General features: G+C 44.4%; 1 protein-coding gene across 1 annotated transcript in view; it reads left to right on the forward strand.

Moving 5' to 3' along the window:
* REC8 (REC8 meiotic recombination protein) overlaps window positions 1-23,442 on the forward strand; it is a 142,071-nt gene extending 118,629 nt beyond the window's left edge. The window contains exons 15-19 of the mRNA XM_063456522.1: window positions 543-594; window positions 14,520-14,586; window positions 17,425-17,532; window positions 17,625-17,731; window positions 23,351-23,442. Of these exons, the coding sequence (XP_063312592.1) occupies window positions 543-594; window positions 14,520-14,586; window positions 17,425-17,532; window positions 17,625-17,731; window positions 23,351-23,442 (426 nt within the window). The remainder of the gene's footprint in view (window positions 1-542; window positions 595-14,519; window positions 14,587-17,424; window positions 17,533-17,624; window positions 17,732-23,350) is intronic.
* Window positions 23,443-23,681: the final 239 nt, after the last annotated feature.

Here is a 23,681-nt window from a genome sequence, read left to right on the forward strand (position 1 = left end):
GAATCACTTGTTAGTAACAGTCAGGAGAGAAGTGATGGGCACAGGGGTTGAACTGTACTCCATGGCTTAAGTAGTGTGGCTAGGCAAGATTGCATTCACCAGCGGCAATGCATCATGTTCTTGTGTTTTGCTTTTTGTTTCATAGACATCCCAGTTCACATATAGGGCACGCTTTGCATCGAGAGATAGGCATATGGCTCCCAGGGTGGATCATTAAGGCAATGGAAATTCTTTTTTGTTTGGGCTTAAAGGGACACTCCAGACACCAAGACCACTTCTGCCCATTGGAGTGGTCTGGGTGCCAACTCCCACTACCCTTAACACTGCAAGTGTAGTTATTACAGTTTTTATAAACTGCAATAATTACCTGCAGGGTTAAGTCCTCCTCTAGTGGCTGTCTATAAGAGGGTCTTCCGTGTTCTTAGAACATGAAAAGTGTTTTAAGCGACGCTGGACGTCTCACGCTATGTGAGGACCCTCAGCATCGCCGAAATCCCCATAGGAAAGCATTTTACTTGAAAATTGTATATTTTATCTTTTAGGCTGTCCGAGCGGCCACAGAATCTGCAATCAGTGGCATCATGCCATCCTCAGGTTTGTCTATGTATAGTTTCTCCCTCTTTTTGAAGTTTATCCCGGGGGTCTCTAATCTCAGGCATAATTAGAAGATACATACCCTGGCCTGGCTGAGATAAGTGGAAGTTACATTGCATGCTGGCCTCTGCCACCATTTTAATGAGTGAATCTAGGTCTGTAACTTCCACTAATCTCAGATAGCATTGTCATGCAATAAAGTTTTCCCCTTAACCAGTAGCTGAACTACATTAAAGAGATAATTTGTGCAAGACTTTTTTTGGGCCCCCAATAGTGCAAGCATGGCTAAATGGTAGGTCTTTTACTGTTGTGCAACTCACACAATGCTGTGCCAGCTGGGGATCTACCATTTGCCCATCCATGTAGGGCTGTATTTGTGAGCAGTGTCTGTGTGTTTGAATCTAAGCATGTTATTCTATTGAAGTATGTGTGTGCATGGAGGGGTGTATTTGTATGTACTGTTGCCATTTGAATGCAGGTGCGCATTTGTGTGTAATGTTGGCGTGTGAATGCAGGGGTGTATTTTGAACATATACACATACACTGCCACACACATATATACTGACACAGATGCACATAAAAAGTACACCTCTTTGAATTCTATGGTTTTACATATCAGGACAAAATAACAATTATCTGTTCATTAGCAGGGCTTACAATTAAGTAAATACAACCTGAGATGAACAAAAAAAACTTGACATACACCGTGTCATGATTTATTTTACAAAAATAAAGCCAAAAAGGAGACTCCATTTGTGAAAAACTAAGTACACCTTATGATTCAATAGCTTGCAGAACCACCTTTAGCAGCAATAACTTGAAGTAATTATATTCTGTATGATTTTATCATATCTGTCTCCCCCATCGTTGTGGAGGAATTTTGGCCCACTCTATTTTACAACATTGCTTCAGTTCATTGAGATTTGCTGGCATTTGCTTATGCACAGCTCTCTTAAGGCCCTGTCACAGCATTTCAATTGAGGTCTGGACTTTGACTGGGCCATTGCAACACCTTAATTCTTTTCTTTTTCAGCCATTCTGTTGTAGATTTGCTGGTGTGCTTGGGATCATTGTCATGTTGCATGACCCAATTTCTCCCAAGTTTTAGCTCTCGGACAGATGGCCTCACATTTGACTCTAGAATATTATGGTATACAGAGGGGATTGTGTTTGACTCGATGACTGCAATGTTCCCAGGTCCTTTGGCTGCAAAACAATCCCAAATAATCACTCCTCCACCACCATGTTTGACAGTTGGTATGAGGTACTTTGTGCTGATATGCTGTGTTTGGTTTTTGCCAAATGTGGTGCTGTGCATTATGGCCAAACATCTCCACTTTGGTCTCATCTGTGCAAAGGACATTGTTCTAGAAGTATTGTGGTTTGTTAAGATGCAACTTTGCAAACCTACGCCATGCTGCCATGTTCTTTTTAAAGAGAAAAAGCTTTCTTCTGGCAACCCATCCAAACAAAACATACGTATTCAGACTTTTTTCTAATTGTAATGTCATGAATGTTAAAATTTAAAATGCTTAGGCCTCCAGAGTCTGAGATGTAACTCTTAGTTTTTTTGCAATTTCTCTGAGCATTGCACGATCTGACTTTGGGGTGAATTTGCTGGGACGTCTGCTCCTGGGAAGGTTGGCAAATGTTTTAAATGTTTTCCACTTTTGAAAAATCTTTTTCACTGTAGAATGATGGACTTGAAATTGTTTGGAAATGGCTTTATAACGCTTTCCAGTTTAATGGGCAGCAACAATTGCTTCTCTAAGCTCATTGTTGATGTCTTTCCTCCTTGGCATTGCATTGGAATGCACACAGCTGAATGCTCCACACTTGCAAACTGCTAAAGCTTTGACTTTTAAAGAGGTGGTCACATTTGCTGATCAATTAAAGGATCACTATAGGGTCAGGAACACAAACATGTATTCCTGACCCTCTAGTGTTAAAACCACCATGTAGCCCCCCTGGGCCCCTCATGCCTCCATAAATATAGCAAAATCTTACTATATTGAAGCCAGAAGCTGTAACTCTGCATGCTGCTAGACTCAGAAAAACAAGCAGGGGGGGGCGTGGCCGACTGCCGAGGTGGACGGACGCATGGAGTGAGAGCTCCCGGTCCGAAACAGCCACAGCATGACTTTACAGCAGCTTTTACCCCCCGCTACACGGCGAGAAACGATCAAGATATACCTCTCCTACCTCGCATGGCCCCAGCAAAGCAGACAAAGCTGACGGATTCGATCCGCTCGGCGAAAAAAGACCGGTCGCGGCCGGCGCAAGATGGCGGCGGCGAGGAGCTGGAGGCATCACAGGCCTCAAACCCTCACATGGAGTATGAGGAGCAGCGTTACACCGACGCCCCAGTCACGGAGAAGAAGCTGTATGCAATGCTGCAAGACTTCAGGCTTATCCTACAATCTGACTTGAGAAAAGCCACAAATGATATAAAAAAGGAAATAGCAGATCTGGGAGAAAGGACTAACAACCTGGAAACCCGCACTGATGACATTTGCGCAGCACAAGACACACTAGCAGACACTGTGCAATCACTGGTAGAAGAACAGCAATTCCTGAAAAGGAAAATGGCAGACATGGAAGACCGCTCGCGCAGAAATAATGTGCGCTTTCACGGAATCTCAGAAGGTGTCACAAGAGAACAACTACCTCACTACCTGTTGTCTCTGTGCAAGTCCCTAGTACCAGAAATAGCTGATCAAGACTGGCTGATGGATCGTGCCCACAGGCTACCGAAGCCGCAAAATCTGCGACAAGATACGCCGCGCGATGTAGTAGCACGTTTTCACTACTACAAAACCAAAGACTTTCTTTTACAAGCGGCGAGGAAAACGTCCACGATGCCTGAACCATATGCAGGCGTTCAATTATACGCAGACCTGTCGGCTATGACTATGAGTAGGCGGAGGGAGTTCATTAATGTTACAAAGACACTACGGAACAACGACATTCAATACCGGTGGGGCTACCCGACAAAGCTACTTATTTGGAGGAATGCCAAGACACACACTGTCAACGAGCCGGAGGTGGGAATGCGCTTACTAAAGGAATGGGGCCTGTTCCCGCTACCACCACAAGACGCTTCAACTGCAGCATCCCCGAAACGACCGCAGGCGGAATGGCAGATGGCGGGCTCACCGCGTAGGAAGGACTGAAACTACGAGACCTGCTCCGACAGAGACATGCCGTTGTCCCACGGCAATTATTGAACATTAAGAGACACTCTGACCCATGGCTAACCCTCTGATACCTGACATGCTAAAGTAACTGGTTTGTGAGTATGTATATATCTGTACCATGTTAGTGACTGTATCTTATCTGCTATACCCTAGTGCCAAGGTTGCGGGACTCAATGGCGCAGGGTTAGCCCAAACTCGCACCACCCAAGTGGATTGAGATTCGGGGCAGACGCAAGGGGACAGGAGCCACATAGCTCCCATAATAGATGCAGCACGAGGGGGGTACACGGTAGTCATACCTCAGTGATAATGTACTAAGATACCTCACGTCAGCGCAATGTCTAGAGGGTGGCGGGACAGACGACTGGGAACTAATTGCCGCTGTTCAGCGGATATTCACCTGTTATTTTAGACAATGTTAAAGGGTAAATACAAAACTACAGGAAGTAAGGCTGTTATACACTCGGCCTAACAATTTAGGTACGACCCCAGGATAAGACGTGCAAGGGGTAATGTTTGCCTGCTCACACCTCACCCACGTAGAGCGCTAGTATTCTCAAGAGCGCTTTGTATATACTTTGGTTATTTTTTATCCTCTTCCACATTCCTGTTTACTCTTTTTTCCCTCCCTTCTCCCTGTCCTGGAATGATCTCACACCACGTGTCGCAAGACGCGAATGACACTTCAAGGCCCCGGTACAGCTTAACTTTCTATCAGGATCATGGATGATTCCCTAACTGTATTCACATTAAATGTTAAAGGCCTCAACAGCCCCCATAAACGGAGATTAGCGGTGCAAGAAATTACCAAATCCAAAGCAGCAATAATAAGCCTACAAGAGACGCACTTTTGTATTAAGAAACCCCCAAAACTTAATATCAAGTCCTACCCCCAAGGTTACCACGCTAGGTCCGCGACTAAAGCCAAAGGTGTTGCCATCTATTTTCACAGAGATTGGGCTTTCACACCGTCCAACCAGTATGCTAGCAAAGATGGGAGAATATTAATATTAGTGGGTTCCCTGAACGGTCTGTCGGTGACTATAGCCTCCATCTACGCACCCAATGATAGGCAAAAAACTTTCCTTAATACGGTGTTCCGGAAAGTTGACAAGATCAAAGTGGGTCACACAATCATATGCAGGGACTTTAACTGCGCCCCGGACCCCAGCGTAGATATTAAAAGAGAAGGTAACAAGCAACCACAACAGCACTCATTTTCCCTAGGCCTACATCTTAGAAACCTGCTGCATGTGCATGACTTCTATGACACCTGGAGAGGTCTTAACCCGAGTGGGAGGGACTATACATATTATTCAACGATCCATAGGACTTACACGAGAATTGATCTGTGTTTGCTAGACACTAAAACGCTGCCCTTTGCCACTAAAGCGCAAATAGGACCGATCACGTGGTCCGACCATGCCCCGCATGTGGTGACCATGCGAATCCCGTATCCTGCTAGGGGTCGGGGCACTTGGCGTCTAAATGACAGCCTACTGGACATCCCAACACATCTCCAGAGAATACAGGCACGGGTAGAGGATTATTTCACAGACCATGCTCAGTGCTCGTCATCCGTACCTACACAATGGCTGGCTCATAAGGCGGTCATGAGGGGAGAATTGATCCAATTAGGGGCTAGAACAAAAAGGTTACACAACACGGCGCTGCACAAAGCTGAACAAGACTTGGCCAAAGTAGAAGCCATCCATAAAACAAAACCCACATTAGCAACACATACACAACTGATGTCACTTCGCGCAACACTAAATAACCTCAACCTCGCCACCACGGAAAGACACCTGAGGTCGCTGAAGCAATCACATTATGTCATGGGCAACAAGGCTGGAAAACTGTTGGCCAGCAAAGTGAAGCAAACTAAACTGCAATCCAAAATCCCGTACATAACCTCCGCTACAGGAGATAAGTTGTATAACCCTCAGGACATAGTAAACGAACTAGCGAAATACTATGCATCACTGTACCAATTAGAAAGAGACCCCGACACACATCAACCGTCAGAAGACGAAATAGCCCGTTTCCTGAACAAAGCTCCCCTAGTTAGTTTGACACAGACACAATGCACCCAACTGGAGAGACCCTTCACAGAGGACGAAGTAGAGACTGCAATCAGATCTCTACCCAAACACAAAGCCCCAGGACCGGACGGTATGTCAAACTATTACTATATCAAGTTGGCCAAGCAACTAATCACACCTCTCACCAAACTATTTAATCACATAAAAGAGGCAGGAACCATGCCCTCAGAAATGCTGGAAGCACATATAGTGACACTGCCCAAACTCAACAAACCCCCCACACACTGCGCAAATCTACGCCCAATTTCACTCCTGAACGCAGACACTAAACTGTATGCCAAACTCATTGCTTCCAGACTCAAACCAATCCTTCCAGACCTTGTATCGGAGGAGCAAGCGGGGTTTGTCCAGGGCCGGCAGGTAGGGGACAACACCAGGCATTTCTTGAACCTGATAGACTGGGCAAACACCTCACACCAAGCAGGACTCTTATTAGCGCTCGATGCCGAGAAGGCTTTCGACCGACTGCACTGGGGGTATATGCTGCTTACTCTAGCCAAAATGGGGTTCCCTCCGGCCTTCAGGTCGAGCATAATGGCACTATACCAAAACCCTTCGGCAAAAGTGTTTAGCACAGGATTTATCTCTGAAAGATTTGTCATACGAAATGGCACTAGACAGGGCTGCCCCCTATCCCCTCTCATCTTTATTCTCTGTTTAGAACCGCTCATAAGGACAGTGAAACAGGACACTACCATACAAGGGTTGATCACACCGGGGGGGAACCAAAAAATTAGCTCTGTTTGCCGATGACATACTGTTATTTATTACAAATCCAGAGTCCTCCTTGCCTTCTCTTATGAGAACGCTGGTAGGTTATGGACAAATATCATACTACAAAAATAATATCACCAAAACTCAAGCCTTGACGATAAATTTACTAAAAAATGTGTTGGAAAAATTAAAACCGCAACACCCCTTTGACTGGCGCACAAGATCTTTACAATACTTAGGCGTCAAGCTGGCCAAATCCCTCCAGACAGTGACCAAAGAGAACCACTACCCTATGATAAATAAGGTTAAACATACCCTTGAAAAATGGGAAGGCTTGGATACCTCCTGGCTAGGCCGTATCAATCTAATCAAAATGATGACACTGGCCCTTACCTCCGCTGGCAAAACGGACCACGGGTGCTAACAGTGGTCATGGGCCGCAAGCTGAAGAAGCAAAAGCCCGATAAGCCCAAAGCGGGCATGAATATAGGAGATCTACTCCGGCAGGCCCACGGTTCAGGCAGGCCCAAGATGGCTGCCGAGATGGATGAGTACTCAGACTCCTCAGAGGACTCACTACTGGGGATGGGATCCGCCGTGGCCCCTCTCCCACCGCGGCCCCAGACAGCTCCAAAGACCACTGATTCAGCTCCGGTGACAAATGCCACCCTGAAGGAGCTACTACACAGCCTCCAGCTCACCCTGCAAGCCGACATGGCCTCACTCAGAGCAGACCTAACGGGCCTGGTAGGCCGCTTGGGGACGGTGGAGACGACAGCAGCTGAACATACCCAGACAATCACCACTCTCTCTGGTGCAGTCCAGACTCTCCAGGCACAACAAGCCACTTTGGAACAACGATTGGCTGTGATGGAAGACGGCAGGCGCCGAAACAACCTCAAGATACGTGGGGTCCCAGAGGCTATCCCAGACGCAGAACTCCCGCACCTGGTGAGAAGGCTGCTAGGGTCACTACTTACGCCCAAGCAGGCAAAAAGCGTTATGACTGACGGGATATTTCGCATACCAAAGCCTAAAAAAGCCCCCGAGACCGCATCCAGGGATCTGGTGGTCAGATTCAGCAACGGCAGGGAGAAAGCAGCGGTACAGGCAGTAACTAAAGGGAATTCGCCACTCTCCTTTGAAAACATGGCGCTCACGTTTTATTCAGATTTATCTGGGGACACTCTGAAATGGAGGAAGACTCTCCAGCCACTTACCTCACTGCTGCGCACCCATGCTATCGCATATCGCTGGAGACCACAGCGGCTACTCCACATCCTGAAAGGAGACTCCGTGCACGCGGTCAGAGACATTAAGGAAGCAGCGGCCATGCTGGAAACCATCGGCCTCCCACGAGATGCGCTAGCCCAATCTGGCTCGAGCTATACCGCCACCGCGCACATTTGGGACCCCTCTAGGGTTGCCCCGTTTGTCCCTCAGAGGGCTCGCTTGGATACCAATGCGGTGGTCACAACATGAGGCGAAGCAGGACTACCCAGGCTCCAAAGGGGCATCACCCACTAAGTACTTTATTTTTGTTTGTTTTTTGTTTTTGTTTTTTTTGCTAACCCATGGTTTGGGGTTCATGTGACACTCCTCTTTAATAAGTTAAATATCAGCTAAAATGTACATAGTTCATGTTGGCTCCTCAAAGCCACAGCCAATATAGCCTCCCATAAGCTAGACTAATTGCAGGACAGTAATAGGTTTATGCAGCTGGATATCAATGTTCTAGTTATGTTTGTTTCTTAGACCTGTCTACTGTTTAGCCGTACCCTATACGTGACTAACTGTACATTGCTAGACAGAATGTATGCCATATCAGGTAGTTTCTTGGGGACAATGTTAGTCCTACTTTAATCACCCAGATGATACACATAGTTGACGGAGCGGGTATAATGTTCAAAGTATGCGACCTATCAAGCCGAGGTCGGAATGTAGCGAAAAATGAGAACAGGCTGATGTGATGCTGACCTATAGAATTTTTCTCAATATACTCGTTATGATAAACTAACTTACTCCTATGTCTTTCTATAAAAACAAAAAATGTGCACTGACATATTAATGTGCTTATATTGTTAACTTCATTGTTTACCTTTCACTCGCAAGTGCTGTTGTGGCATAGCGAGAATGCTTGTTACCCTCATGCACGTCAAAATAAAGAATTAAAAAATGATGACACTGCACACATCCTGTATCTTTTTAGAACCTTGCCCATATCCCTCCCGAACTCACTGCTTAAACTTTTCCAAAGCACAGTAAATGCACACATTTGGAAGAGAAAACCTTCAAGGGTAGCTAAAGGATGCCTGGGACTTCCCCATGGTAAAGGTGGGCTGGGTATGCCAGACATCAATGCATATTACAAAGCATCCCTCTTGGCGCAGGGAATAAGACTCCTCAGGAATCACAACACCACATGTAATCCACTTTGGTTGTCATTAGAGAATGCATGCCTTGAAACGCATGACACTGCCCATTATCTGTGGACATGTTCCATACCTCAAACATCTACGGGCCCGATCATACGGTGCTCGATCAATATGCTTAAAGCGTGGAAAGTCTGGAGCCCGCTGGTGCTAGACCCGACACAACTCTTTAGGAAAGCGCCAATCGTAGCATTAGCAGCCTACTCTCCGGGTCTACAAGTGGGTAAATGGCTGAGCAAAGGAGCGAGACTAGTGGGGGACTTAATGTCTGGTGACGAGGTAAAACAATTCGCTGACTTGCAAAGGGAGTTAGGATTAGATCCTAGAGATCTGTTTCTATACCTAAGAATTAAAAATATATTACTAACTCGTAGCAAGCAAACAGTTGTTAGAAACAAATCACCAACACTCCAACCGAGCCAACTATCTTTGAATAGGTTAGCGAAACCGCTCTCCATATGTTATAATGCACTCATCGCAAGTAATACACCAGATAAATTGCAGTACATGACAAAATGGGAAATGGACATAGGTCGCCAAATCTCTCAAGAGGAGTGGCAATTTGCAATGAAGCAAACTAAACAGGCATCGAGCAGTCTCTCGCTATGGGAGGCCTACAGTAAGATAACTATGAGGTGGTATCTGGTGCCACAGAGGTTAGCGACTATGTACTCCGGGGTCGCGAACCTATGCTGGAGATGTGAGTCAGATACGGGCACCATGCTCCACATATTCTGGGCGTGTCCCCTGCTTAACGACTTTTGGAAGCAAGTTCAAACCTTGATCTCAAGTAGGACTGGTTCATGCATTCCTCTGCAACCAGATAATTACCTACTGCACGTTATACCCAATCTAGACATACATCCTGACAAAAAAGTGATTTTAAATATCTTGATGGTGGCCAAAGTTGCCCTAGCAGGCAACTGGAAGAGCAAGCAGGTTCCTCAGATAGAAACTATCATTAACAAAATGGAGGTTATTAGTGCATATGAGAAAATGTCTAGCAAGAAGAGAGGTTGCCTGGAAAAATATGACCAGGAATGGGCATGTTGGGTAGCTACTTAATGACGTAAAGAAACTGAGACACAAAACAAAAACAAAACTGAAACTAAAAACTTAAGGGACCAAGACGTTAGGTTGATGAGATGTTATTGCTGCTAGATTGCGGAGTGAATCCAGGGAATCCCCTCCCCCCATCCCTTTTCTTTTCTGTACCCTACTTCCCACCCAGTTAGAAAATTTAACAAAAAGTGTTTCAAAGATATATGCATCACATTCGATGTCGCCTGTTAACGCTCTGCCATTCTGTTTAGCCGCAGAGGAAAAGACGATGTTATTTATAAATGATGCTTGTGCAGATGTAATGTAAACCGTTTACCATGATATGTGTTGCATTAATTACTCAACAGTATTCAATAAAAATGATAAATGAGAAAAAAAGAAAAACAAGCAGTCTGCTGACATGTGGTAGCCTGATCCAATCACAATCCTTCCCCATAAGATTGGCTGAGACTGACAAAGAGGCAGATCAGGGGCAGAGCCAGCATGATTCAAACACAGCCCTAGCCAATCAGCATCTCCTCATGATGAATTGAATCAATGAATCTCTATGAGGAAAGTTCAGTGTCTGCATGCAGAGGGAGGAGACACTGAATGTTTGGATGCATTTTAGGCAGCCATGACCCAGGAAGGATTTCTAACAGCCATCTAAGGAGTGGCCAGTGAAGTTATCACTAGGCTGTAATGTAAACACTGCATTTTCTCTGAAAAGGCAGTGTTTACAGCAAAAAGCCTGAAGGTAATGATTCTACTCACCAGAACAAATTCAATAAGCTGTAGTTGTTCTGGTAACTATAGTGTCCCTTTAATCAAGGACATTTGATTAGCAGCACCTGTATGCTACTGTTAGATGATTGTTAGTATGTCCTAATATGTAAAACCATAGAATTAAAAGAGGGTCTACTTTCTTTTTCCCATTACTGTACAAACTTGCATACATACACAAAAATATTGGCACAAATATGCATACACACTGCCACACACACAGATACATGTACATACTGACTTAGATACAGATATGCACTGGCACACACAGATACATAAATATACTGACATAGCTGCACATACATACTGACACACACAGATACGCATATTGACATGGATACAGACTGACAGATAAACACACACACACAAGTCATTATTTCCATATTTTAGCCACCCTTCCAGTTCATACCTTTTGGGTGCAGGAGGGTGGGACTGCTGGCTAAGGCTCTTGGGAGTTAGGGGCTTCTGGAAGTCTGCTGCTTCCGCTCTGTGCCTCCTCTCTCTCCCGCCACCCTGTCCTCTGTGCATTATCCCAGCCCTCCCCATGCAGCTCTCTCTGATACCTGGAAGGAAGTGATCCAAACTCACTTCCTCCTAGCACCATCTTACACAGGCCCAGTCACACTTTTAAAAGGCTCTGAGCGCCCCTAATTGTGGGGAACACTTGATGGGTCCTCCCAGCTTGGGGACCCCAGTGCGGCTGCACTGGGGGCAGTGGCGTACACATGACCCATGGGGCCCCGGTGCGAAAATTGATCCGTGGGCCCCCCCCAACCCCCCGCGCTTACTCTGGCGGACCGGGGCCGCAACACATTGCGGCGGGCACCTGGTCGCAGGGGTTGCAGGGCTGCGAACCCTGCGACCGCGGTATGTACGCCAGTGCATACAGATGCACACACTTAAAGGACCACTACAGACACCCAGATCACATCAGCTCAATGAAGTGGTCTGGGTGTCAGGTCCCTCTGGTTTTAACCCTGCAGCTGAAAACATAGCAGTTTCAGAGAAACTGCTATGTTTCACTGAGGGTTAATCCAGCCTCTAGTGGCTGTCTCACTGACAGCCGCTAGAGGCGCTTCCGCGATTCTAAGACACTAAACGTCCATAGAAAAGCATTGAGTAATGCTTTCCTATGGGCGGTTTGAATGCGTGCGCGGCTCTTGCCGCGCATGCGCATTCGGAGCTGAGAGGCGGAGGGTTCCCCTGCGCCAAGGGAGTCCGGCGCTGGAGAAAGGTAAGTGCTGAAGACACACACACACTCTCACGAACAGACGCATACACACTAGCTAACAGACACACACATTTACTGACAGAGACACACTCAGCGACAGACATACATACACACTCACTTACAAAACATACACTCTCACTGACAAACACACACTCACTAACAGACATCAAACAGACTCACTAACACACACACAAACACACTCAGTAACAGACACACACAGTAACACAATCACTGACACTCACTAGCAGACACACACTCACTCACTGACACTAGCAGACACACACACTCTAACACACACACAAACACACACAGTAACACACTCACTGACACTCACTAGCAGACACAAACACTCACACTAACACTCACACACACACACACTCACACTCACACTTACACACACACACTCACACTCACACTAACACTAACACACACTAACACTCACACACACACTAACGTTTTTTTTTATTTAATCCCCCCAGCCTCCTTACCTTTTGGAGTGCTGAGGGGATTCCCTGGGGTCCAGTGGTGCTGCTGGGCTCCTGGGGGTCCGGTCACCCGGCGGGCAGTCAGGCTGGCGGGCGGGCGCGCGAGGGAGCACTCTCCCCTGTGTGCTTCCTCTTCAGCTCCCTCGCGCGCCGCGTACTGATACCGGCGCCGGAAGATGACGTCATCTTCCGGCGCCGGCATCCCTACGCGGTGCGCGAGGGAGCTGAATAGGAAGCACTCAGGGGAGAGTGCTCCCTCGCGCGCCCGCAGGTCCGGCCAGCTGGGTGGCAGCAGGGCCAGCCTCGGGGGGGCCCGGAGGTGGCCGGCTCTAGGGCCCCCCAGGAGAAGAGGCTTGCCCAGTGGCTACATACCGGGTCGCAGGGGCGGCCGGGCCCCCTGGTGGGCCGGGCCCGGTCGCAGCCGCGACCCCTGCGACCCTGGTATGTACGCCACTGACTGGGGGTAGTTCTGCCACTGCCCTCAATTTATTCTAATACAATACTCCAACACACTACACTATAAATAGTAACCCCTTCACAAACCTAACACAATACAATAAACATTAACACCCTACACTTACCTTGCATACTGTGCTAATTAATAACCCAGACACTGCACTAACCCTATCAGTAAAGCACGTATAAGTGATTGAATTTCCCATAATACACAGTTTACTGTTATAAATCTTATATATAAATGTGTGTGTCCAGTGCATTCTCTGGCTCATACATGAAGTTGCAGATTGTAGAGCTTTCAAAAAACTTCTTGAATTAGATTAATGTGTTTTTATGCAGCATTATATAGTCAGCACTTAAGTCTGTGGACCAGGAATTTTCTCAAGACAATTCATTAAGTTCAAGGAATTTTCTCAAGACAATTCATTAAGTTCAAGTATTACATAGGTACAAACACAAAAGTGTGACCAAGTCCCGGCGGGCATACCACGCTGAAACATAAAGAAAAAGGTGCACAGGTAATTTTACTACCTATGGTGTTCACAATCCACACCAGTATGTGAGAACAGTGAATACAATAATGATTTTAAATAAAAAATATTGTAATAAGAAAATAAATAAACAAAAGTAAAAAATAGAAATGAAACCAGTGAACCCCCAATACCTAATTAAAGTGCAAACAAATCTACCGTATAGATTAGTGATCATAACCATTTTAGAATCTAGAAGTTTTCTCAGAGTAAGCATATTACAGTATCATTGTTATTCTCTCTCCAAAGACTAAAGGGAGCTCAAATAAAAGCAAAAATATATAAAATTCAGGAATATAAATGCCTTACTAACTTCAAAAACAAGCTGTTTAAAAATCATGGAGGCAGAAGTACTATTTAAACTATAGAGTAGAACCATATTAATTAAAAAAAGAAAAGAAAAGAAAAGAAATCAAAGACAAAAAAAAATAGATAAATGTAAAACCCATAAAAAGTTGAAAATTACAGGTTCACAGACTTGATTATCATTGTTTCATATTAGAAATATATTGCCAATATAAATCAATATTAACACATGGGTAAATAACATAGATTATTCTTCTCACTCAAGCCACATTGAGTCAGTGTATTGAGAGTGAATCTCCAGGGCGATTTTTGTGTCAACCGCTCCAAAGCATAGTCTCCACCATTGTGAGTGGTTTCCACATGCTCAATATCCATGAATTTGAGTGTTGGTAGCTGGTGCCTGGCCTCCTGGAACTGGTAATCCACAAGCTAGTCAGTCTGTCCATCTCATAAATCCATCATACCTCAGGTAATTTGTGGTTATGCTTACATTGTCCTTATAAAAATCATAGTCAGTGGACTGAAACATTGACTAAATGTATTAAGCAATGAAAGAAAGAGAGAGAGTGTGTGTGTATTCACATCATGCTTTGTGCCTGACGTCATTATATCCTTATGCTTATTTCCTCAACTGTTTTTATATTGAAGAGTTCTCTCTGGAGGTGTCTGAAGAAGAGCGTTCTCGTCTTATTTACATAACACCCGAGGAGAAGAGGTGATTCCTGATTCTGACCATATAAGGATGGAATCTGATCTTCAGGCACTTTTAACACTTTATATATCTGCTGGTCATAGGATACACCTATTACACTGGCAATGTTTTATCCGAAAGGGTGGTTTGTACATCTGCAAATGGTTGTATTGCAAAAAAACATTTATGTCTAGCTATAGAAAAAGAGCTGCTTAAAATTAAATTTAAAAGTCCCAGTAGTTCCCAAAAGGTACTTGTGGAAGCTAAACAAATTGCACACCACATCTTATAATGCTGAAAAGACTGTAAAGGAAAACATACACTATAATATAATCTATTGGCTTTCACTGACACTCTTACTAACCAGGAGAAGGTAGATCAGCAGATATAGAAAAAGTGAGTGTGTAGTTAGCATTACCGAACCATAAATTTACATGAAACTATGAAACTTAGCAGGAAACATTTATGTTATAAAGATTGTGGCCAGTGGGGCAGACGCATTGTTGCATATTTGATTGTAGTGCCCCATGTTGACCTAAATGTGAAGTTAAGTTTTTCAACTAATGTATAAACTAAAAAGTACAACAAATTTTGGAAATTGTCTTGATGGGCTTCTATCATCCCTCTGCATGTAAGTGATTATCTCACATATATTCATGTCTGCATATTTAATGATGGTCTGTGATTGGAGAAGTGCTCCAACCCCATAACCACCTTCCCCCTTGTAAATAGTCAAAGAATTTCAGAAAGGCTTGATTTCTTATCTGGGGTCAACTTTGTGGTGCTTCCTGCCTCCCTATGGAGAGCAAGATGCTGTAAAGCAGAACAACAAGCTCAATGGCTGAGTTTCAGCTGATCACCCTCAACTAAATAGCAAAGCCCTGCATCAGAAAGGTTAGCTAGGACAGAGCGCTTTCAGCTTTCTTTAGTAAATAGTGGGGTGAGGAGAAATGCCTAGTAGAACACAGGTAAGAAGTCAAACCATTCTAAACTAGGTTGACTCCTTACAATTGTGGTTGGGGGCACTGTTGCACTATAACCACTATAGCGCACTGTATTGACGATCCAGCTTGGGCTTCCTAAATCCAAGAGATAAACTCTCATCTCATGCTTTCCACAATCCTCTGTCTACAGTTTATAAAATTTGCAAATGGCAACCAGAGAATGACACTGCTTGACTGAGTTAACTGAGAATATTTTCATCCTATTAAAGGGAAACTCCAGTGCCAGGAAAACGATCCGTTTTCCTGGCACTGGAGGGTCCCTCTCCCTCCCACCCACCAATCCCCGGTTACTGAAGGGGTGAAAACCCCTTCAGTCACTTACCTGAGGTAGGGGCGATGTCCCTCGCCGCTGTCTCCTCCTCCTACTGGCTCCGTCGGCCGGCGGGCGAGACTGATCCCGCCCACCGGCCGAGGAGACCTAATGCGCATTAGGTCTCCCCATAGAAAAGCATTGAAAACGAATTTCAATGCTTTCCTATGGGGATTTGAGCGACGCTGGAGGTCCTCACACAGCATGAGGACGTCCAGCGACGCTCTAGCACAGGTTTCCTGTGCTATGGACCAGGAAGAGACCTCTAGTGGCTGTCTAGTAGACAGCCACTAGAGGTGGAGTTAACCCTGCAAGGTAATTATTGCAGTTAATAAAAAACTGCAATAATTACACTTACAGGGTTAGGAGTAGTGGGAGTTGGCACCCAGACCACTCCAATGAGCAGAAGTGGTCTGGGTGCCTACAGTGTCCCTTTAATTATTGTTGTAGCTAACAAAATACTGACAGGTTTGAATGGTCCCAGTTAGAATTACCATTTTGCAAAGTCAACAAAAAGTCCCATTTTTCAATTAATTTCCATAGCAACTCCACCTAGAAAAGGTTTGCTCACATAACTGAAGCAGGTGTAAAATTAAGTGAGTTAATGAGTGCATCCAGATTAGTGGTCATGGAAACCTGATAGTGTTAGTTAGTTTTTCTTGTTAAAAGCAGCCACTGACTACCAGTCACAAACAGTAAAATATTGTGGCATGAAAACAGCTGGGAGTCACTATCTTTAACCTCATAACGCCGTTCCACATTTACTGGGCTTTAAAGCCATTGTGATGGCATAGAACGCCATAATGGCATTCAACACTGGGATACTTATCTTCCCAGCACTCTGCTCCTGGGGGATTGCCTGATAGCCCAGGCAATCACCCTCTGACGAATCAGACCCCATGGGCCATGTGATCGCTCTCACATGGCAGGCATAGTTGTCCAAGCTCTGCCTGCAAGGGGACTGCCTGGCAGTCTCCCTAACTGCTGCAAATAGTAAAAAAAAGTACATTAGTAATGCCTCAAAAAAAAATACAAAAAATAAAATATATATATATATATATATATATATGTATATTCGTATCAAAATATACTTAAATTGAAATTATTTATATATATATATATATATATATATATATACACACATACATATTGATGTATCATTGCATGTGGAACAGTTTGTAGTTGATGCAAGCTAGAAAACAAAATCTGCAAACCTTAATGTAAAATGGTAACAAAAGCATTATAACAACATGTAGAGCACAGTTTGTTGCATTTTCCAAAAGAAACATATTTTGCAATTTTCTACATGTCTTAACTGGTTATATTAGAGTGTGTGCATCAGTGCACTGTGGCCTTTTGGTTAGGGTTGCGTTCAAAGTAGAGATGGGCCAGTGTCAAGGATTGTACATATATGATTATATATTGTTTTTATTATACAATTGGTTACCTGCAATACTTCTTTACTTATGTGCTCAACCATTCTAAACACTTTCCACCTTCCTTGCTTCTCCCCATGTACTATCACTTTTACACTCTTGCCTCATGCAGATATGTCGCACCTCAGGATGAGAGATTTCTCCCTATTGTCTCCGAGATGCCAGAGCTTATTGTTGAATTGCCTGAGACAGAAGAGGTTCTGGTTGAAGATTTGCAAAGGTGACTCAGAGCATCTCTTAAAATGAAACTGTCACAAGTTGTGGCACTTTGTATGATACATCTTTTGTGATGCTTTTTCTCTTTCTCTATAGGAAGTTATACTCTCAGATTGACAGTCACGGACAGTCTGCATTTTTCCAGCTGACACCACGCTCATTGTCTCGCAAGCTTGTCTCCAGATTCTTTTACAGATGCCTCGGTAAGTAGGTAGTTATAAATGTGATCACATCATCATGGGGGTTCTCTATTGTGCCCGGAGCTTCAGATATCAGTGTTTAGTGTATTATTTAAAGCTAGGTGGGAGCTTGAATTTCCTTGAATGTTAAATCTAGGACTGCCATCAAGGCATTAAAAGCCATACTCTGTGGGGGCGTGGCCTAACCACTGAAGCGGACAGTCGCACGGCCTTTGAGCTCTTGCTAAACGGAGAAAAATAACCCAAAATCCAGGGGTGACCCGCAAACGAAAGGCACCTATAAGTTGCTTTACACTTACCAATGGGTAAGAAAACGAAAAAACTGAAGCCGGACCGACCCCAGCAGGGGAGAAGCATAGGGGACCTATGGCGGCAGGCACATGGCGCCCAGGAGTCTGCAATGGCGTCTCTCCACGGAGGCTGTTCCGACTTCTCCGATGGAATGTCGGATGAAGGGGACGACGACCAAATGCTTGCAATGGCGCGGCAGCCGGCACCACGAGCAGCACCTCCGCAAGGATCACCAGATACCGCCCCGGTAACCTTAACGGCTATCCGGGAGATCATGGCGGATCTCCACACCAAAATCTCGGCGGACATGGCCTTGATCCGTGAGGACCTGCGGGGCCTGACAGGCCGCCTCGGAGAAATAGAACACGAGACACAAGCCCACTCACAACAAATCACTGTCCTGACAGGGCAGGTAGAGGAGCTCATGAAACAGGGCGCAACCTACGAGAGCAGGTTCGACACCCTAGAGGATAAGAGAAGACAGAGGAATATAAAACTAAGGGGAGTTGGGGAGACAGTGCCACCAGAAGAACTCCCACACCTCGCAAGGCGTCTCCTGACAGCCATACTTCCACCAAAGCAGGCTAAATCAATATCTCTGGAAGGCATTTTCCGCTTGCAGAAGCCTATTAAGGCCCCGGCCGCAGCCGCCGGGGACATCGTGATGCAGTTCCAGAACCTCAGGGACAAGGCGGCAGTGATGGCGGCAGTCAGGGGACAAACTCCCTACAACTTCGAGGGCATGTCATTAACCTTCTTTGCGGACCTGTCAGGGGGGACCCTTGCTTGGCGACGGTCGCTCCGACCACTTACCTCCCTCCTACGCACGAAGACCATCAGTTACAGATGGAGCCAGTCTCGATCCTTGCAGATCCCACGCGGAGACACAGTCATTACCATACGAGACCTAACGGATGCATCACGCCACCTGCAGGCACTGGGACTCTCACCGGACTCACTGAGCCCAACTAACCCTCACGGATGGGACCCAGGGGCTACCCGCATCTTTGTGCCCAGAGACAAAGCGGTAAACGCTAGAGCGGGGCCCACATCTTAATGCCTTAAGAGACATGACCACATGGCTCGACTTCGCTGCTGACATTTGCCACAGGATACGGGACAGTGACTAAATCCGCCATACTTTTTCGGGCTGCAAGTACGGCCAGATGTATATCACCCGCTCAAGTGCTCTACTAATTAATGTTTTCGTTCCCTGACATGTGCTCCCTTCTCTGCCATGGAGATCCAAGGGGCCCTCTCGGGCAGTGAAGGGGTTTAAAACCGTCCGTACCAAATGAAAATGTGTTGCTGGACATAGTTAGTTTTACACAAGGGATACTAGGGGTGTAACATCATACCGTAAGAATCAGGGTATCACTAGTTGAAGCAGGTGTACCACCTCTCTTTCATGTAGTTGACTTGAGATTTATGAGAAGGGGAACCACCCTAAACGCCTTGTTAACTTGTACCTAGAGATGGCGGGGGAGGTACGTCTTATGTCGCTCACGTAGTGAAAAGGAAGGGAACTAGTGTAAGGCTCCCGAATACTCTGGCCTTTAACGACACATCACACGAAGTGGCATGCAACCACACCCAATAATGTCTCCCATGCCTTCACAGTTAAATCCCTAATACTTCCTCCAACATACCCTATAGACCCCGATAGTCCTCCTAATCACTCCATGAGATTCACACCTAGCCACTCGGTCTACACCTCATGGCTTCTTACAAGCCCATCTTATTCCCATCTCCTTACATGTTTCATCCCACGAAACACTTACCACTGCCTCTTACTATAAGGGGCTGTCGCTCCTGGGCTATACTGTTTCCACTTAGTTTTGGGCCAGTGGGAGCTTTATACGAATGTTTTCGGTTGCTCTCTCGCATATCGAGAAAGAGTTCACACTTATGTATATATCTTATATCTGTACTTTTGTTGTTTAAGATCAGGTAAACCTCCGGCCACATCCCTGCTGGGGCTGGACTCTTCCCGCACCCCCACTGTGGATCTGCAGTGCTCTTACTCGGTGCAATACTGGGTGATGCAATATACCGAATGGGGCACCTTGAACCTCTCGTCTTGCCCAATGTTGTTTACGGCAGATAGGTGGCTGGGGCGATAGCCCTATCCTTTAATTCAGAACGACTACAACAGTTTCAAGTAACCCAGCCACATCACCTGCCTTATGCAAACTGCATTTAATTATACCTAACTAGTTCTAAATTTTAGACCCTCACACCTACCCTAATGCAATATTTAGGCCGATATGTGGCATCGCGCCAAGCATTTATGACGGAATGTGAATACAATGATATGGTTGTTTGACCGCTCCACTTGGCTATTAGCCATACACCACACGAGAGCACTGCAGTACACTGCTCCATAAGGCGTTTAAAGCACAGCCAGAATACTCGTGTATGAATGTCCTGTTAAAGCTCAGAACGTTTCATTTTTAGAAGCTGTCTCTAATATGTAACTGTTGACAAATTTTGTTATTTTGCAAGTTTAATAATCTGAGTTACCACTATATATCCGTAGAACCATGACCTTGATCTGCATCTTTGCTCATTGTACGATGTCTTTCCCAAGAGTCCCTTACAACAAAAAATAAAATGTGCATTGTATTTCTATGTTATGCCACACAGCAATGTTGCTTACTGCTGTATAGCGGGTGCCTGCCGTTGGGGCAAGGCACACGCAAATGTGAATGTTACCCTTCTTTATGCACTCAAAAATAAAGAATTATAAAAAAAAAAAAAAACATACTCTGTTCATGGGCTTGGTCAAGTGCTGGGCCTCACCTAGAGAATGTGCTCAGTCAATGACTCAGAAAGCTGGCTGCAGGGACTGTGAGGGTGCTCATAAAGTGATCTTAACCCGATATTGATGCAGACCACAAAGCTCCCTTTTCCTTAGTGAGGGGGAACAGGGACTAACAAGGAGAGTGATCTGCACTGATATTGGTGCAGACCAAAAAGCTCCTCCACAACATTTTAGTTTATTATATAGAAATGATTCAAGATGGATAAAAGGGGTCCAAAAGATCATATAAGAACAAAATGAGAGTAATAAAGAAGAAAAATGTATAAAGGAAAGGAAAAGTTAGGAGAGAAATTATAGAAAAAAAGGATTGTTAATAGGAGACTATAGAGTGAACAATGGTGTCAATGTGTTAGGTTATGTCTCTGTTATTAATATCTGTATTTTTTGTACTTGTGTCAACTATATAGTTTTTACTAATTGGAACATTAAACATTTCATAATCACGGAGGATATATTTCGGTTCCATATGTAAATAATATTTCACATAATACATTTTTGTATGTTTCAATGTATATTTTTTAAAAATAAATAAAGAATTTAAAAAAAGCTCCCCCACCAGGCTTCCTGCTCCCCAGCAAGCTTTCCACCAGACCATAATGATTGCTTCCCCTCATGCCAAAAGGTAAGCAGGAAGTGGGAAAATAAAAAAAACATCCACACACAACACTTACAGCTACATAAACACAACACACAGACTCAGAGCTACAGTAAAAAAAATGTGTGGCCCCTTACACAGTTACACACCCCAAGTCAGCCCCCACCCTTTCCACCACCATCTCCCACCTGCTGGGAGGAATTAATTGTGGGTGTATGAATCCAGAAAGGGGGCAGACAGGAGACGAAGTCAGGCAGTCCAATGGTCAGGGCTGGCAACTAGAGAGCCTAGTCAGAATCAAAGCCAAAGGTTAGAAGCCAGGAAATCCACCACCAGGAATTGAAAAGCCAAACGGTCAAAGGTTGGAGACTAGGTAGCATAGTCAGAACCAAAGCTAAGAGTCAGAAACCAGAAATCCACAAAACAGGAACTGGAATGACAAGAACTAGGAATAAATGCACCAGGACGCCAGGGTACTGAGACAAAGCACTAGAACAACCAAGCACTGACAAAGAGGCAAACTCTATCACGTGACCGGCCCCCAACCCCTGCAGACGGAGCCCCCAGTGGCTATAAAGGAAAGGCCGTAACTTTGAACCATATTGGATGTGCCTCAGTCCCTCCCCCTTGACTCTCCATCCAACCTCCATGGTCCTCCCTGATCCACTTCCGTGCACCACACTGGTGTCCACCTGATAAAGTATTTAGATTACATTTATTTCAACTCAGAATGATTACAAAATATTGACCCATTGCCAATTATGTATTACTGTGTCTAAAAGCAATTGTTAAATTACACAGAACAGATTCAAGAAAAGAATGAGGTATTTACTTATGTATGCATTATAAAATAATACAGATATTAAATGTAATAATGTATTTTAAATAATAAAAAATCATGAAAGTTTCAAAAGTAATTTATCTTCTTTATTGGTACAGCTTAATTAAATTCATTGTGTTACACTGTAGGTATTGAACCCTTTCATCTCTTTTTTTCTTTCTACATTCTACTCTAAATGTTGACTTCTATTAATGGAACACCATTGCATTTAGAATACAAATGTGTGTTCCTAACGCTGTAAGGCCCTGGCGACCGTTTAGGTAGGGAGTTAAAAAGGTTGTTTACAAACTTTTCTCCCTCACAGCGGCAGTCTCCGCTCTCCAGCCCGCTTTCTTGACTAATATAAACGACCTAAACCTATCCAATGTTTTCCCATAGGATAACATTGGGAGGATAGTTTGCATCAGTGGCAAAATGCCACGCTGTGAAAAGGAGATGGTCTCTGTGATGCCACTAGAGGCATTTAAGCCCTGCAGTGTAAACAGTGCCATTCTGCAGAACACTAATGCTTTTTTACTTGCAGGGTTTTAACAGGGGGCATGGCACCCAGATCACTTCATTGAAATGCCAAGTTTACAAAAAGTGTCTAGTTCCTGTTCAAGAGCTTGTTTCCAAGTGCTATAAACTATTCAGATAATTTTAAACTAATTAAACTATTGGTGGGTAAGAAAAAAAGGCATAAATGAGCAATCATGGGGCTGAATTTAACTGTCATATTATAGGTGTGGCCTTATGTGACATTCCAAGTTGTGTGTTTTTTTTCTTGAGGTTTAGCAATTTGTTTGTTTATATTTTAGAACGCCAGGTTTACTACAGTTGTAAGAAAAAGTATGTGAACCCTTTGGAATCATATGGATTTCTGCACAAATTGGTCATAAAATGTGCAACTTGTATATATACATTTCATAACATATTGCTTTCATTTCTGTGTGAATCTTACCCTATATGCAATGTTTTCATTTATCATCAATTTAGTCATACAATCTAACTTTTTATTAGCTGGAAACTGAAATCTTGAGTGTGCTAGTACTCTCTTTATATATAAACTAACATTTTGTATTTTTTTTCCAGTGCTCTGTACACGGCAGATCATCAGAATGGAGCAGGCTGAGCCATATGGGCAAATACTCATCACTTCTGGCCTACGCTATACTCATGACTGAGGTCACTATTTTATCAGCCTACTCATTTACACTAGGCTGTTTTACCACCTTTAACTTGAGTACATATATGTTATGAAAGGATAACTTTTTACTTCACATTTGTCATGGATTTTTATTTGGAGGTATACATGTACACATCATATAATTATATATTAAAGTTTTATTTCAGATATTTCGGATTGTCACCATTCCTACAAATATATCTTTGTTTTCAGTGCATGTCTATGTTGTAACTTGAA

This window comes from Pelobates fuscus, chromosome 5, assembly GCF_036172605.1.
Source record: "Pelobates fuscus isolate aPelFus1 chromosome 5, aPelFus1.pri, whole genome shotgun sequence".
NCBI classification, from domain to species: domain Eukaryota; kingdom Metazoa; phylum Chordata; class Amphibia; order Anura; family Pelobatidae; genus Pelobates; species Pelobates fuscus.